Raw genomic sequence first — 17,408 nt, 5'->3', positions numbered from 1 at the left:
TCACATTTTTAACAACTCAGAGTTTGATTTAGAGACTTCATGTCATTAAGCAGGTGTTTTCTATCCTTCCTCCCTGCCATCCTTTTCTCCCTCATGATCACAAGATGGCTTCAGCAGCTCCAGACACCACACACAGACATGACAACATCCAGCACAGAAGTGGGAAGTTTCCTCTTATGTATCTCTTCTTGAAAGCAAAGAAACCTTGCCCAGAAACCCCACAAAAGGTTTCTCCTTTCACCAGACTGGCCAGAATTGTTTCACATGCTCCTACTTAAACCAATTACATCTCAATGCAGAAGAAGGAGACCACCATGATTATCATGCCCGGCTGAAGGACATGGGGTATGAGAGGATCAACCAAATTAGGTAGAAGCAGTGGGGGTCGGGGCTCTGAATTCACTGACAATGTCTGCCACACTGGGAACACCTAAGAGTACCCAAATACTCAATTTTGAGAGGAATGCAACGTCATTCACAAGTGTCTATGTGGGATGGAAGACTAGGAACCAAACACTTTCACTGGGACATTTAGGTTGCAGAATGTTGAGAGGCCAGAAAGAAACACTCACTCAAGGAAGATCACAAGTAAATCTGCAGTCTGCCACTAGGCTATGTGTCACCATCGGCAGGGCCTGACAACCTCTTCCCTTCTGCCTGTGACTCACACAGCCAATCCAGGGGAGCACCGTCAGCATGCTGGGGTTTTAAAGGAATGGAATGTGTGTGTGTGTGTGTGTGTGTGTGTGTGTTTGTGAGATATAGATATATAGATATATTTATATATACTTTTTTCTGGAAAATACCAAATGGAAATATATATAATAATTAATTATAAATTATAAAGTTATAAATTATAACTTTATAATTTATAATTATAAAATTTATAATTAAATTTATGATTAATTATAAATTTATAATAAAATTATATAAATAAATATATTTTAGTCTGTATTTATATATAAATAATATATAAATAGTCTGTATTGTATATAAATATATAATATTATATATAATATTATATATAAATGTATAGTCTGTATTTATATATAAATAAATATATAAATAAATATAAAGCTATAATAAAATTAATTATAAATTTATAATGAAATTATAAATTATAAATATATGTTTATATTATTATATTTTATAATATTATAAATTATAATATTATTATATTTGTAATTAATTATAAATTATACATATATAATTAATTTCCAAATGGAAATACATATATATTTCCATTTGGTATTTTCCAGAAAAACATACTTGAGTCAAATGAGTGGTAGAGAGAATTTAATGAAACCCTTAGCAAAGCCTTCTTTGTGCCTCAGATGTGCAGGTGAAAGGAAAGAAGAGCCTCACCCAAGCTGAGGCTACTTTATACTGCTTAAGAGGAGAAACTTGTAAGTCTTGACGCTCTTCCCACCTGTAGTTTTATGGCACCATTCCCATCCCCCCGCATCCCCCAATTTCCAACAACTGAGCCTTAAGGGAACAAACCTTCTAGCTAGAAACAAAAACAGTCAATAAATATTTATTGAGTACCTACTACATATCAGGCATTCTTCTCAGTGTTGGAGACAATGTGGAAAACAAGTTAGATAAAGTCCCTGCCCACAGGAAGCTTTCATTCTAGTGATAGAGGACAGAAAATAAACACAAAGAAGTAAGATAACTTTAGATAAGGACAAATGTTGGGGAGAAGATGAAATGGGGTCTTATGATAGAAAGTGACTGAGGAGGGGACGCCTGGGCGGCTTAGTCAGTTAAGCGCCTGCCTTGGGCTCAGGTCATGATCTCAGGGTCCTGGGATTGAGCCCCACGTTAGGCTCCTTGCTCGGTGGGGAGCCTGCTTTCTGCCTGCTGCTCCCCCTTGCTGTGCTCTCTCTCTGACAAATAAATAATAAAAATAATTTTAAAAAAGAAAGAAAGAAAATGACTGAGGAGAAGACACCCTACACATTCACCAGTTTAAAATAACTCTCACGGCACAAGGGTTTTTCACAGTTTTCTAAGTTTCCTTTCTAGATCCTCCAAGGTTTTAGGAGGGGGAGAGAATAGGAAGCCTGCAATCATGCTAGGTCAGCATGGGTCAAGACCATAGTGCGCCTGGAAATTTTACCCCTGAGCAACTATGTAACTCATTTCCTTTCAAAGTAAATTCAATAAAGAAAATTTTAAAAAACACAAATCAAAATTAGCCTGTCCTTTAAGAGCTTATCTGTGAAAGGAAAGAGGAATATATTCATGCCAGTAGGGGCTACCAGGATCTTGCATGTTTCTTTACCCTAATACTAAAGAGCCCTAGCCTTTCGCTCTCTTCCTTTAATTTACTGTGTTTACTCTTCCACGGAAATTCTGGGTCCTTTGTGAATCTCTGCCTTTGAGCTATCATTTCTTCCAGCTTAGAAGGCAACACTACTTTCAATGCGAAATTTTCAGGCATTGAATTTTTATGGAACTAACTTTGGTTTGTTAGAATAGGTGGGTAAAGTATGAAATGATTCCTTCTTAGGGAACATGAAAAATCCATAATGTATGACCAAGGCCAAAGTTAGATCTTCTTAGATGAGATGGAAACCAGGATCTAACCAGGCAGATGCTTAGAGTCCTCCCAAAGTTCCAAACTTCCCCACAGGGGAGACAAGACTGGAGTAGAAGTGAAGAGGCAAGTTCTGCTTCCGGTCCCTCCAACTCATTCTTGTAACGCCACTGGTGTTGTTTCCTTTTCCTGACTAGGGGTCATTCTTTTCTTCCTGTGATTCCAAACACGCAGAGAAGTCAGCTAGAAGACAGACTGAACAACCAGGAGCGCACCATCGCATTCCTCCTTGAACAAGCCTTCCGCATCAAGGAGGACATCTCTGCTTGTCTTCAGGGGACCCACGGCTTTCAAAAAGAGGAGTTGCTTGCCAGGAAGCTACTGGAAAACCATATCCAGACCATCACCAGCATTGTCAAAAAACTCAGCCAAAATATTGAGGTAGTTCTTTATTTTCCATATGTTGGTATCATTGCTTGACAACAATTATCAACCACCAGTATCATCTTTCAATTATAGAAATGGGTCCCTATAGCTTAAGTTTAAATGATTGCAACAAGTGGCCCCAGAGAATAATAGTTCAGCTTTTCAACTGCTCATTTATGCCAAAAAGTAGAAGGAAATTCTGTTCAAAAAGCATTTGGTGTTGTTCTGTGACAGAAGAGAGAATTACTTAACAATATATCAGATAATGTTTTTAAGTGCTCATTTTAATCTAAATCTCCAAGATTCTTTTCATGTAATTGTAAAAAGATCGTAATGAACTTTTAAAAGGTATTTTATTGGTATTTAGCACATAATGAATTGATCCCTAAAAAGTCAGTGCACTTCTCAAAATGGTCAAAGATGTTTCTAGGCATAACAGTGTTAAGAAAGTGACAAGAGGTTAATGGCTCGTTGCCTTTGAGATAATGACAAAATCAAGTACAGCACTAGTGCTAAAATAAGATACCAATTTAAAAGTCAAAACTTGTTGGTAATTAAGAAGAAAAAGCATTCTCAGAAATACCAAAATGCTTCTAGAATGGTCTATATTTTTATCTGGGTGGTTGTTACATGGTTGATTATATTTGTCAAAATCCATCCAGACAGGGGCACCTGGGTGGCAGTGGGTTAAGCCTCTGCCTTCAGCCAACGTCATGATCCCAGGGTCCTGGGATCGAGCCCCGCGTCGGGCTCTCTGTTCAGCAGGGAGCCCCTGCTTCCCGTCCTCTCTCTCTACCTGCCTCTCTGCCTACTTGTGATCTCTGTCTGTCAAATAAATAAATAAAATCTTTAAAAAAAAAATCCATCCAGACATACACTTTGACTTGTACCTTTTAATACATATTAATTATACCTCAATAAAATGTTCTTAACCTTAAGGAGGGAAAAGTTTCCAGATCAATAGAAATCTTGCTCAGAGTTTCTTTTCCCAGAATAATTGACTGTCATAGATTAGCTGTGAAAAAAGACAAAACATTTTCTAAAAACTATAAAATCCCAAAATATTTGCTCTCCTTTTAAGGGGTTGGAACTTATAGGGAAAATGAGGAGACCTGGTCTGTGTAGTAAACTGAATTAGAAAATATTTTAAAGTCTGTAGATAACATAGTTAAAACATTATCAAGAAGATTGGGACGCCTGGGTGGATCAGTTGTTAAGTGTCTGGCTTTGGCTCAGGTCATGAGCTCAGGATCCTGGGATGAGCCCCACACTGAGGGGGCTCTGGCTTCTCCCTCTCCCACTCCTTCTGCTTGTGTTCCCTTTCTTGCTGTGTGTCTCTCTATCAAATAAATATATAAGATCTTTTAAAAAAATTATCAAGAAGAAACTATTAGGCTACCTTTAGTAAATAATTAAGACTATAAAGTGCCAATCACTTTACAGAGAAATAGATGTTATTCAGTGTTTTTTAAAAAAATGTTAAGTCATTAGCCTGGTCAGCTTTTGCAGACTGACCAGCAAGATAGGTTTGAGTGTGAGCTAAAGCTTGACTTGGGCCTTTGAAAGGGATGAAAAAAAATTGTTTTTAAACAACCATAATGGTAACACTTAAGTTGCTATTCCTTTTGATAACCAAATTATCTGTTTTTCAAGCTGGCAGCTAATAACAAATTTTAAAATTAATTTAAATTCAAGAAAAGAATTTTATGTATAACATTGCTTTCTTGTGTTGTTTTTTTTCCCCAACAACTTATAAAAGCAATACTTGTTCACTATAATTATTGTGAAAACTTAGAAAAAAATTTTAAAACCTGGGGACAAAAAATTCTCATAATTCCACCAGCAAATGGCAATCTCTATAAACAGCCAAAGTCATGTCCCTCAAGTCCTTCCACATTTTCCATTCAGGCTGAGACTACATTTATAAGCACCACTTTAATATTAAATTACATCATAAACTCTCACATGTCATTAAAGGTTCTTTGCATGGTGCATGCACCATGATTTCCTAACTTATTATCTTAATATTAAAGTAACTTTGTGCATAAATGTATGTCTGTATTTAGCTTATTTCCATAGTGTATATTCTTAGAAGTGGAACTCCAGGGTGTGAACACTGGAAAAGCTCTTGATGCAGGCTGACAAATATGTTTCCGGAAAGTTGATACTTACTTACACTTCCATTAGCATTATATGAGAATGCTTTTTCACTGTGCCGATGCCAGCATTGAGATTTGCTGTTTTAACTTTGCTATACTGATGGGATAGAAATGAGATCTTTCTTTCTTTCTTTCTTTCTTTCTTTCTTTCTTTCTTTCTTTCTTTCTTTCTTTCTTTTTTTTCCACTTTCTAAAAGTGCCTATAACCATTTGCATTCTCTCTGTCAGTCATCTACTAATGCCTTTTGCCAGTTTAATTTTTGGAGTTTTAGTGCTTTTTAATTCTTATTGATTTGTTGAGATTTTTTTTACTAGTTAAGGATAATAGTTGGTGGTACCTTGGCAAATGTTTAAAACCAGAAGTGAAATATTTTCTGGCAGATAAAAACTTGGTTTGTCATGTTTACCTGTTTTCATGGTGATGATTGATTTCAAACACCCAAACACCAAACACAAAGATGGGAAAAGATAGGCCTAATTGGCTTTCACCAGCAAGTCCGTGTTGATTGAAGCACAGAACTGAAATCCTTGGCCATAACATTTACTATAAATGTTTTTCCAGTTTGTTTTTTACACCTTAGTTGTATTTACAATGGTTCTATCAACTTTTACACAAGGTTAAACATTCCAATACTTTGCTCTGAGATTTCTCTCATTATTTTTTAAGAATCAAAATATCTTCATTTAGAACTGAAATAATCATCTGTACTATCTGTTATTTTTATGGTGTAACCTTTTATTTATATTTTCAGTCAACTTTTCTAAAATCTGTATTGATGTCTGTTGGTAAGGATCTAAATTGATTGTTTTCTGAATAGATAACCAGAGATCCCAACACCATCTGTAAAACTCTCCCCACTCCCCACTGATTTGTGAGCCTCAAGGATCGCGCCTTTCTTTCTTACCTTTACTAAGGCCTTCATTACATTACATTGATCTATTTAGGTATGCATATCTACTTAGCTACATTGATGCATTTATCCTTGTCTCATATGTTTCAGTGTTTAGTTGGGCAACTTCCCTTTCATTGCAAGTCTTTACCGAAACAAAACCAAATAATATCTATTCTTCGGTCTGAATGTCTGTGTCTCTCCCCTCTCCCCCAAAATTCACATTTTGAAATCTCATGCCCAATGTGATGGTATTAGGAGGTGGGGGTCTCACGAACAGGACTAGTGCCCTCCTAATAAAAACAAAAACAAAAACAAAAAAAACACCCACAGATCTCCCTAGCCCCTTCTACCACGTGAAGACATAGTAAGAAGTAGGCAGGCATTTCTAACTGGTGTAAGGTGATATCTCAATGTGGTTTTAATTTGAATCTCCCTGATGGCTACTGATGATGAACATTTTTTCATGTGTCTGATAGCCGTTTGTATGTCTTCATTGGAGAAGTGTCTGTTCATATCTTCTGCCCATTTTTTGATATGATTGTCTGTTTTGTGTGTGTTGACTTTGAGAAGTTCTTTATAGATCCTGGATATCAACCTTTTGTCTGTACTGTCATTTGCAAATATCTTCTCCCATTTTGTGGGTTGCCTCTTTGTTTTCTTGACTGTTTCCTTTGCTGTGCAGAAGCTTTTGATTTTGATGAAATCCCAAAAGTTCATTTTCGCTTTTGTTTCCTTTGCCTTTGGAGACATATCTTGAAAGAAGTTGCTGTGGCTGATATTGAAGAGATTACTGCCTATGTTCTCCTCCAGGATTCTGATGGATTCCTGTCTCACATTGAGGTCTTTTATCCATTTTGAGTTTATCTTTGTGTACGGTGTAAGAGAATGGTTGAGTTTCATTCTTCTACATATAGCTGCCCAGTTTTCCCAGCACCATTTATTGAAGAGACTGTCTTTTTTCTACTGTATATTTTTTCCTGTTTTGTCGAAGATTATTTGACCATAGAGTTGAGCGTCCATATCTGGGCTCTCTACTCTGTTCCACTGGTCTATGTGTCTGTTTTTATGCCAGTACCATGCTGTCTTGGTGATCACAGCTTTGTAGTAAAGTTTGAAATCAGGTAACGTGATGCCCCTCGTTTTATTTTTGTTTTTCAAATTAAAACCACATTGAGATGTCACCTTACACAAGTTAGAATGGCCAAAATTAGCAAGACAGGAAACAATATGTGTTGGAGGGGATGTGGAGAAAGGGGAACCCTCTTCCACTGTCGGTGGGAATGCAAGTTGGTGCAGCCTCTTTGGAGAACAGTGTGGAGATTCCTCAAGAAATTAAAAATAGAACTTCCCTATGACCCTGCAATTGCACTACTGGGTATTTACCCCAAAGATACAGATGTAGTGAAAATAAGGGCCATCTGTACCCCAATGTTTATAGCAGCAATGGCCACGGTCGCCAAACTGTGGGAAGAACCAAGATGCCCTTCAACGGACAAATGGATAAGGAAGATGTGGTCCATATATACTATGGAGTATTATGCCTCCATCAGAAAGGACGAATACCCAACTTTTGTAGCAACATGGGCGGGACTGGAAGAGATTATGCTGAGTGAAATAAGTCAAGCAGAGAGAGTCAATTATCATATGGTTTCACTTATTTGTGGAGCATAAGCATGGAGGATGTGGGGAGATAGAGAGGAGAAGGGAGTTGGGGGAAATTGGAAGGGGAGCTGAACCATGAGAGACTATGGACTCTGAAAAACAATCTGAGGGTTTTGAAGGGGTGGGGGTGGGAGGTGGGGGTACCAGGTGGTGGATATTATAGAGGGCACGGATTGCATGGAGCACTGGGTGTGGTGCAAAAATAATGAATACTGTTATGCTGAAAATAAATAAAAAATAAATTAAAAAAAAAAAAGTAGGCAGGCAATCTGCCACCCAGAAGAGGGCTCTCACCAGAGGGGGGCCATGCCGGCACCCTGACCTTAGACCTTCAGCCTCCAGAACTGTGAGAAATAAATTCCTGTTCTTTAGCAGCTTCCCAGTCTGTGATATTTTGTTAGAGCAGCCTGAATGGACTAAGACACCCACACACACGCAAAAACAAATAAAAACAGAGAACTCTAGCTAGTGTTCTGGACACTTCTATGTTTTCAATTAAAATTTTATTTGCCCTTGAGTCTTCTCAGTCTGCTGAGTTTACAAATGAGAAAGATCCTGTATATGGTCTTTAAAATTTCTATCATTCATTTGTTACAAAAATCCTCCTTTTCCTCAAAAAAAATCATAAACATAAATTTAAACATAGTTCAGGCCCTATTCAAATAGGACAACTAAAACATTTCCCCAAATCATGATCTTGTCTTATTCTCTCACTTTTTATGAATAAATACAAATTATTTTATATATCTTCACTTCACATTAGAATTTGAATGTCAAGTAAGATAGAAATTTTGTCAATGGACAAGTAGAATTATTTTTAAATTTTTAACTTAATACTTACATATGAGTTTTTTAAAAATTTAAACTACTATGCTTGGAACCACCAACCTGGTAGTATAAGACACTTAGCTCTATGTCAGAACTTGAAGACATGACTAAGGATACTCAAGGGCAAAATCTGAACACACTTCAAGCCACCCATCTCTAGTGCTCTCTAAAAAAACTGAGAATATAAATCTGTTTCATTCCATGTGATTTTGCTTGTGTTAGTTATATTAGCTTTACTTCGCTTCTGAGTCAATCTGTAAAAGGTATTGCCTGATGCCATATAAAGATCCCTTTTTCCAAACCTACCACCAATTCTGAAATAGGTTTTTGTGGAAAAACTTTTATTTCGGTCATGGCCAAATGGCACTCAGGGTCTTTACAGCACAAGAAATATGTTTTATTTGGCCCATATCGTGTTTATAAAAGATTTTGACTAAGATGTCAATCTTTAAAAATTGAAAGATTTAGGGGTGCCTGTATGGCTCAGTCGGTTAAACTTCTGACTCAGTTTTGGCTCTGGTCATAGTCTCAGAGTCAGGGGATCGGCCCTGTATCAGGCTGCACATTCAGCAAGGAGTCCACTGGGATTCTCTCTCTCCCTCTGCCCCTCCCCTCATTCATGCTTGTGCTCACTCTCTTTCTGAAATAAGTCTTTTTTAAAAAATTTAAATGTTTAACATAACATCTAGATTTCTGGCTTGTGTTGAAATACTACTGAGCTATTATTCCTTCCTGGCAACAGTCTGTTGAGATCAGGCCATCCCTGCCCCCTCAGGTAAGGCAGGGACTGCCTCTCTCTCTGACGTAGGACTCTCTCACTCATGTACACTATCAGCCTAGTTAGGAAAAGGCATTCGATTTGAATGCCTCTGCTTTAATCTCTATTTCCTTACCATGTGTGATGGGAAACTAATGGGAATTTTCACTCAAATTTACAGGTTTTGGAAGACCAAATAAGAGCTCGAGACCAGGTGGCCACAGGAACTAATTTTGCAGTACAGGAGCTAAACACCAAACACGTTCAAGGAGTTGGAGATCTTCGAGGAAGAGTAGCCAGGTGAGAAGAAACATGTAGCAGATAGTCAGTTCTTACCCACAGAATTCTCATTGCCAAATAAGTTCCATGTAGTAGGACAGTAGATAATGTCTTTACATGAAGCTAAACTGACAAGGTGGTAATTGAGAAAGTGTATGGTAGAACTTGAAAGCCTCTCACCACCTGTGAGACTTGAGGTTTTTATAAGAGACCCCTTCTACACAACGTCCAGTTTGGTTCCATCTGAAAGTGACAAGGATGATATGTCTTATAGCCCTTGACTGTCCAAATACCAACATCTTATACAAAGACACAGCCCTCATAGCCACAAACAAAATTCCAGGATGTGTCAAATTCTAATTCTTCAAACGTTTAAAATATATAAGAATAACGTATAAAAATCTAACAAAAGGGATTTACTTCCTAATGGGATACAATTTTGAGGAACATCTTTCAAATGTTATTTCTGAATCAAAAGAATTAATGCTACACAGGTTAGCAAAAATCTGTGGGTCTTGACAATAGCAGGACCACTTTAATAGGCATATAAAAGATCACCTGTGAATGGCTGACTATAGACACCTTTGCAACACTACATCTTCTTTCCTGTTTCCTCTCTCTTGGAATACCCAGCCTCCATTTCGTTAATCTGCTCTGCGATGTTAATGACCAAATAAGGATTAGTTGATCAATACCAAGACAAACTTCTCTTAGGGTATCTATCCGTTCGACTTAACAACAACAAAAAAATGCATTAAGCTCTATGTCGTATGCCAGGCTATGCTGGGATTCAGGGATTCAGCAACATGGTCCACTTTCAATTCCCTATGGCCCCAGGTTTATGATCTACCTGGGGAAACAAGCTCCAAATGTAAGGAATGAGATGAACTCTACAATGAGAGACTGTGGTGCCATGGGAATATCCAAATCAGATTGAGGCATAGGGAAGTCTTCCTGAAGGAGGTGACACTTGAGATGAGTTTTGAAGGATCTATAGAAGTTTGCTAGATAATGAAGGGTGAGAAATGCCCTTCATATAGGAGGAATAATACATGCAAAAGAACTGAGAGATGAATTACTATGACAGGTTCAAGGGGATACCTGTGAGAAGTGTGTTTTAGTTTTGGTATCTGGGGCTTGCATTTAGAGAGAGATGGGAGATGGGGAGATGAAGCTCACAGGGGGTCCAGATTGAAAGCTGAGGAATCTTGTGGGCCAAGGTAAGAGATAGGAATTTCATGTAGAAGGTGATAAGGAACCATGGGAAGATCATGAGTAAGGAGATGAGATATTTAGTGACATTCTAGTATTAGTTGAATTGCTGGGGTACAGAAAGGAAGTGTGAAAATGAAAGGAAGCCTATTGCTGTAATCAAGGTGCCAAATGTCAAGGGCTGAAACTAAAGCGCTAGCCATGAAAGTCCAGAGCAGGTACCAGACTTTAGGAAAACAGAATCTATAGGAATAGTACCTATGTATGTATATACACACAGAGATGTAATTATATTATTTATAAATATGTTTATACATCTAAAATATACAAACTTCTCGGGGCACCTGGATGGCTCAGTGGGTTAAGCCTCTGCCTTTAGCTCAGGTCATGATCTCAGGGTCCTGGGATTGAGTCCCACATCGGGCTCTGCTCAGTAGGGAGCCTGCTTCCCCCTCTCTCTCTGCCTGCCTCTCTGCCTACTTGTGATCTCTCTCTCTGTGTCAAATAAATAAATAAAATCTCTTAAAAAAATAAAATATACAAGCTTCTCTATTTCATTATATCATATTTGATATACATGAAGGAAATTTTATAATATTTGGGTAAGTCATGAAACAAGATGATAAAACAAACATGAGCAAACCCACCATCAGATCTAGACGTGCCATGATTTTGCAAAGATAAACACCAAACATCTGTTTTGAAAAAACTTGGAATTTGGTTTCCTTTGGTGGTATGCTGATGATGCCTCAACTATTTATTTTTTCTGCAAACTGCTCACAATCCTACTCTTCAATTTCTGTAAATCCTGCTTTACATATAAGACAAAATAACAGATTTAAATGAACTATGACATAGGACTATGGAATAATATCAAGAACAAGATATGCAACTCTTTCTGCTCTGCTCTATTTTTTTGTCTCCTTTCTTAAAAATAAAATCTATTTATATTTAAAGTCTACAACATGATGATTTGATATATATATATATGCATACTAAAATGATTACTACAGTCAAGCTCATTAATATACCTTCTCCTCACGTAGTTACCATTTTATGTTTGTGACTGGAGCATCTGAAATGTAGAAGGTTATATGGAATATATATATATATATATTTTTTCTATTCTTCAACACAACATTATTAATGATAGTCATCACAGTGTATATTAGGTCTCTAGGCATATTCTTCCTACCTAATTGCAACTTTGTACTCTTTGACTTAGTATTTCCCCATTTCTCCCACCTCCTCACCCTGGATAAGCACCATTCTACCCTCTGCTTCAATGTATTTTACGTTTTCAGATTCTATATGAGATGATGTATTTTTTTTTCTTCCTGCATCTACCTTCATTAACTTAGCATGATGTCCTCTGGTTTTATCCATGTATTCGTGAATGGCAATGTCTCCTTTCTGGAGTCTAAGTAATAATCAGAATGCGTGTGTGTGTCTCTCTCTGTGTGTGTGTGTGTGTGTGTGTGTGTATCTCACAATTTCTTTATTGATTCATCTGTCAACAGACACTTAGGTTGTTTCCATTTCTTGGCTATTATGAGTATTGCTGCAATGAATGTGGGAGTTCAGATATTTCTTCCAAGTACTGATTTCATTTCCTTTGGATATATATCCAGAAGAGGGGTTGCTGGATGATATAATAGTTCTATTTTCAGTTTCCTGAAGAACTTTCATCCTGTTTTCTACAATGGCTGTACCAATTTACATTCCTACCAACACTACACAAGAGTTTTCTTTTGTCCACATCCTAGTCACCGTCTGTTATCTTTTTATTATTTTGACAATAGCCATCGTAACAGGTGTAAGATGACATCTCATTGTGGCTTTGATCTGCAGCTTTGTGATGATCAGTGATGTCAAGTACCTCTCATTGTACCTGTTGGTCTTTTGTATGTCATCTTTGCATAAATGTCTACTCAGATCCTTTGTCAATTTTTAAATTTTGGTGGTTGTTTAAAACTAACTCTTTGTCTTCTATGGTCCCAAGGGACTAGCAAATGAGCCCCATCAGCTCTTAGAATTGGGTTATTTGGAAGTCAGTCTCTCTAGTGGCTGTGTGGTTCAAACCTGTCACTCCTCAGGGAGAAGCTGGGATTTCAGGGGTCCCCCCCGCCATTGTAAGGAAGGCCCTGTGCCAAGAAAGGTGTTTACAGCATGAGTGTGTCTCAGCTTTTCCTACCCATTTCAGTATTTTCTTAGTTGCCTGATACATAGTAGTCTTTATATTAGTTTCTGGATTTTTCTCAGAGGTACTTCATCTGTGTGAAGCTGTTTATTTAGTGCATCCGGAGGAGAAGGGGAAACCAAGGGCCTCCTAGTCCTCCATCTTTTTCTTCAATTTCTTAATTATCTTCCCCATGAATCTTAAGTAGTGATTTTAAGAGAAGGTCTTATTTTTCCTTGGAACATCTGTCTTTTAGGAAAATTTCTTAAATCCATTTGTTAATCTGAGACAGAACCTGGCTAAAAGCCGTGAGACTTCAACTCGCCCATCCTCTCCTGTTTTGTGTACTTTTGCCAAGCAAGTGGCAAATGGACAAGCTGAGACCGAATTAATGACTGCCTTTCCACATATATTGACCTTCATTCCAATTATATTTTGGCATAACTGAGATTAAGTTCATTATTCTAACATAATTCCTAGCAAACTTTCTACTGTTGAATAATTCAAACTCAGTATTTAATAACGGCAATGTGCTTTGAATTTTGCAACTTCTTTCCTATTCTAAAGGAAGTGGCAGTTTAAAAGCAAGTACTTGTGATGAGATGAGGTTCTCGAGATTGTCTGATCTGCTTTTGATACCCTCTCCTCTATGTGGTAGATGAGAGTCTCAAGGGCAAATGAGGAAAAGCAAATATGTTAAGAATTCCCATAGGGATGGCTATGATGTACAGTCTGTAGCTGCAGCCAGAGGGAGGCCAAACTTCCAGCCACATTTGGTGATTTGGGACTCAAAGACAGATTTGCTTATGAAAAAATAATAAATTCTGTTGGTAGGTGACTTAAAGCAAAAGTCATATTCTTTGGAGAACACTAACCATATCATGGATGTTGTCAATTTTTTAAACCTGTGCGAGTAGGAACTTCTGATTAAGGATAGTTGAATAAAAATATTTTCACATCACTTCTTTCACTCGAGACAACTTAAACCCAGTTAAAAACATAGGAAAGGAAACAAAAATTCCAACTTTAATATAACTTGGAGGTTGCTACAACAGCTGACCACAAAGTCCACTTACCAAATACCGTGATGTCTGGACGAATGGAGTCCTCTCCCAACCTTAAACATAATGATTTGCTCCAAATCAAGAGTCAAAGTCCTAATAGGCCAAATAATTTGAACAGAGCAATATTACCTAGGAGCTCAGATGGGAAATAGGAGAGAGAGGAAATGGTTGTTTAGAGATTCAGGTCAGTAACACAGTGTCAGGGGAGTGGAGCTGAGGATGCAATCTCCGGGACCTACCTCTGTGTTTGCAATGTCACATTCTGAGAGACATACTGACCTGCTACAGGCAGAATTGGAGAAGGCCTATAGTGTCACAACAGAGAATCCTAGGACTCAATGATAGGCTGTGAAATATACCAGTCTAGTGTTGGAGGACAAAATGAAAAGATGTACACTTCCCCCCCCCCACCCCACCCCCAATCAGGACTAGAGAAATAACAGATTTCATATCACAAACCTATGTGGAGGATGTGGCCTCACCAAACACACACTTGGTGACCTGCAGGTGGTCAGAATCATTCAAAGATGTAGAAGTGATAGTTAGGAAGAATCTAGGCTCTGCATAAAAATTGCCACCACCACCGTCAATAGACAGACAGAAACGTAAGACTGCTAAACATACCCCAGTGAGAGGAATTAACCAGAAAAACACAGGACGACTTCAAACCAAAGGTTCTCCTGGTTTCAAACAAGTTAAGAACAAAAGAAAGAGATAAAAGATTGCTGAATGGACAGTCACATGTACTCTTTTTTTTTTTAATATTTTATTTATTTATTTGACAGAGATCACAAGCAGGCAGAGAGGCAGGCAGAGAGAGAGAGGGGGAAGCAGGCTCCCAGGACCCTGGGATCATGACCTGAGCTGAAGGCAGAGGCTTTAACCCACTGAGCTACCCAGGGGCCCCTAATGTTTGTCTTTAAAACATACCCACAAAGACAGAGGATATCAGCATGGAAATCTTGGAACCTAGAAAACAGACAGACATGTGGAAACTGACTTAGAAGACATAATAAAACCAACTTTAAACCTGTGTGGTAAGCTGAGAATGATGTGCTTTTGCAGCACAGAATTCTCAAAAGGGATAGGAGCTGGCTGCACCAGGAACCTCTGAAACTGGGGGCCCCTGTGTCTGGGGAGACCTGAGAGCAGCAGGAAGGAGCAGAGCAAGGAGCCACTATGGTTTGTTATTAGCCTTTTAGTTTTTACTGACTTCTAAACTATAGACATGTTTTAGTTTCATAAAGTAGAAATAATTTTAAAAAATAAGAAATAAAAGTGCTTCCCCCAAAAAGAGATGATCACATAAAAGAACGAGATAGATGATGAACTAGAATTGCTCAGGATTAAGGTGGAGGAAAAAAAAAACAACATAACCCTGAAATGTCATAGAGATTAAATATGCTTTGGAAGCCCTCCAAATAGAATAAATACAACTAAAAATAATACTGATTTATTTTTTAAAAAGCAAACATGAGCAAACCATAAAAAACAAAAAGAAAACGTTTTTCAATACAAAAATGACTATCAAAAATTGATATATACAGCAGACAGGTAAAGCTTACTCAACATAAACCCTACAGGAACTTCCTCAAGAAGAAAGAATGGATCCTTCAGGAAAAAACTGTTCCTGGGTGTAAGAGAAGAAAGCTTTCTTAAAACAGAGATTTGAACCTGTAGATCAAGGCTGTAATCCCAGAAACATTGCTATAAGAACAATTCAGTCAAGATATCCTGGTCGAAGTGACTGGACATCAGGAATAAAGAATCATTAGACAACCAGGTAGACAAAACAAATCAGCGTGTGGCGTCAGGTTGGCAGTGTGTGTGTCTGCGTGGGAAGGCAGGAAAGAATAAATAAAGCTGTTGATCGGGTAGGGGAGCTCCCTCAGTGCCAGGTTCTGGCTAAATCCTGTCTATTTGTTGCTCCTTTCATCCTTAAGTAATGTATCAAGCTAGAGAGTAGCAGATTCAATGCCAGGTCATTGTGATACCAGAGACCACTTCTTAACCATTAGGCTACAAGGCACAGACTAGTTGTCTCTGACAGTCGGATAAGGAGGGAGGACTTTGGGGGAGGAGTGGCCCTGAGCCGTGACAGCAGCCACTGTTTCTGTGTAATCTTTGGGGATCTTAATGTGGATTCACATAAGATCATCCTAACTAGCCGCCCACAGAACTTGTTTTGACAGCAACGCATTCTACTACCAAACGGCTTTTGCCTATCACTGGTGCCTTCCAAGCCCGTTCCCATTTTTGATCAGATTTAATTCCTAATTCTTGTTCCCAGCATTCTCTCCGCACCACCCCCTCCCGCCCCCACCACAACAGTCCCCCGATATCTCTTGAAGGGATTTCTCAGGCAAAATTACCATCTCACTCACTTCTGTCTCAGCTTTGGCACCAAAAATCTTAAGAAAAACAAATCCATTTCCAGATCCTAAAAAATATTGACAGCTATAAAACAAACAGTATTTATAGCACTCAGCGTGACAACATGAAAATGTGCTTCCTAATAAATATTATTTGAGGACAGTCAAAAGAGTTATTTTCTAAAATCACAAACCTCAAAGTGATCTCTGATAACTTTGTATAAAAGACACAGTCTCTCAGCGTTCTATATCCTATCTTTCATGCATATATGCGTGGATTGAAAGGATAATACAATATGGAACCCATCCTCTCCCAGGAGAAGCCTTGAGTGCTGATAATGCAGTGGGGTTCCCTGACACCCTGGGAAGATGGTTCATCTTCAACTCCAACCCCACTTCACTGGAGTTCCTTCCTCAAGATACCAATGCAATTGGGGGACTAAAACATTATTCCCATGTTAGTGTGAATTGTTTTTGTCCTAATGGAAGACAACACTTGACTGAGACCCCTCGAGGCACGGGAGTTCTGATTGGCACCGAGAGGAGGCAAATGGTTTTTAATTTTTATTTATTTATTTATTTATTTTTTAATAACTTTTTATTTTTTATAAACATATATATTTATCCCCAGGGGTACAGGTCTGTGAATCGCCAGGTTTACACACTTCACAGCACTCACCAAAGCACATACCCTCCCCAATGTCCATTTAATTTTTATTTATTTATTTTTTAAAGATGGTATTTGTTTGTTTGACAGAGATCACAAGTAGGCAGAGAGGCAGGCAGAAAGAGAGGAAGGGAAGCAGGCTCCCCGCTGAGCAGAGAGCCTGATGTGGGGCTGGATCCCAGGACCCTGAGATCATAACCCAAGCCAAAGGCAGAGGCTTTCACCCACTGAACCCCCCAGGCGCCCCTGGAAACTGCTTTCTAAAGATGGGCTGGAAGATGATGGCGACCTGGGACTCCGTAGCCAGAAGAGAATTGACAATCTTGGAGTCAACAAAAGAGACTAAATGGAGGAAAGTGTGACTC

The 17,408-nt window shown here is 38.3% G+C and overlaps 1 protein-coding gene across 4 annotated transcripts in view; it reads left to right on the top strand.

Annotated features, from left to right (window-relative positions):
* FAM81B (family with sequence similarity 81 member B) overlaps nt 1-17,408 on the top strand; it is a 78,081-nt gene that overhangs the window by 12,543 nt on the left and 48,130 nt on the right. For all 4 annotated transcript variants that reach the window (XM_032335729.1, XM_032335727.1, XM_032335730.1 and 1 more), the window contains exons 4-5: nt 2,743-2,986; nt 9,452-9,570. In XM_032335729.1, the coding sequence (XP_032191620.1) occupies nt 2,743-2,986; nt 9,452-9,570 (363 nt within the window). The remainder of the gene's footprint in view (nt 1-2,742; nt 2,987-9,451; nt 9,571-17,408) is intronic.

This window comes from Mustela erminea, chromosome 3 (genome assembly GCF_009829155.1).
Source record: "Mustela erminea isolate mMusErm1 chromosome 3, mMusErm1.Pri, whole genome shotgun sequence".
Taxonomy (NCBI): Eukaryota; Metazoa; Chordata; class Mammalia; order Carnivora; family Mustelidae; genus Mustela; species Mustela erminea.
The sequence above is the reverse complement of the archived record's forward strand: the minus strand, read 5'-3'. Positions and strand labels throughout refer to the sequence as shown.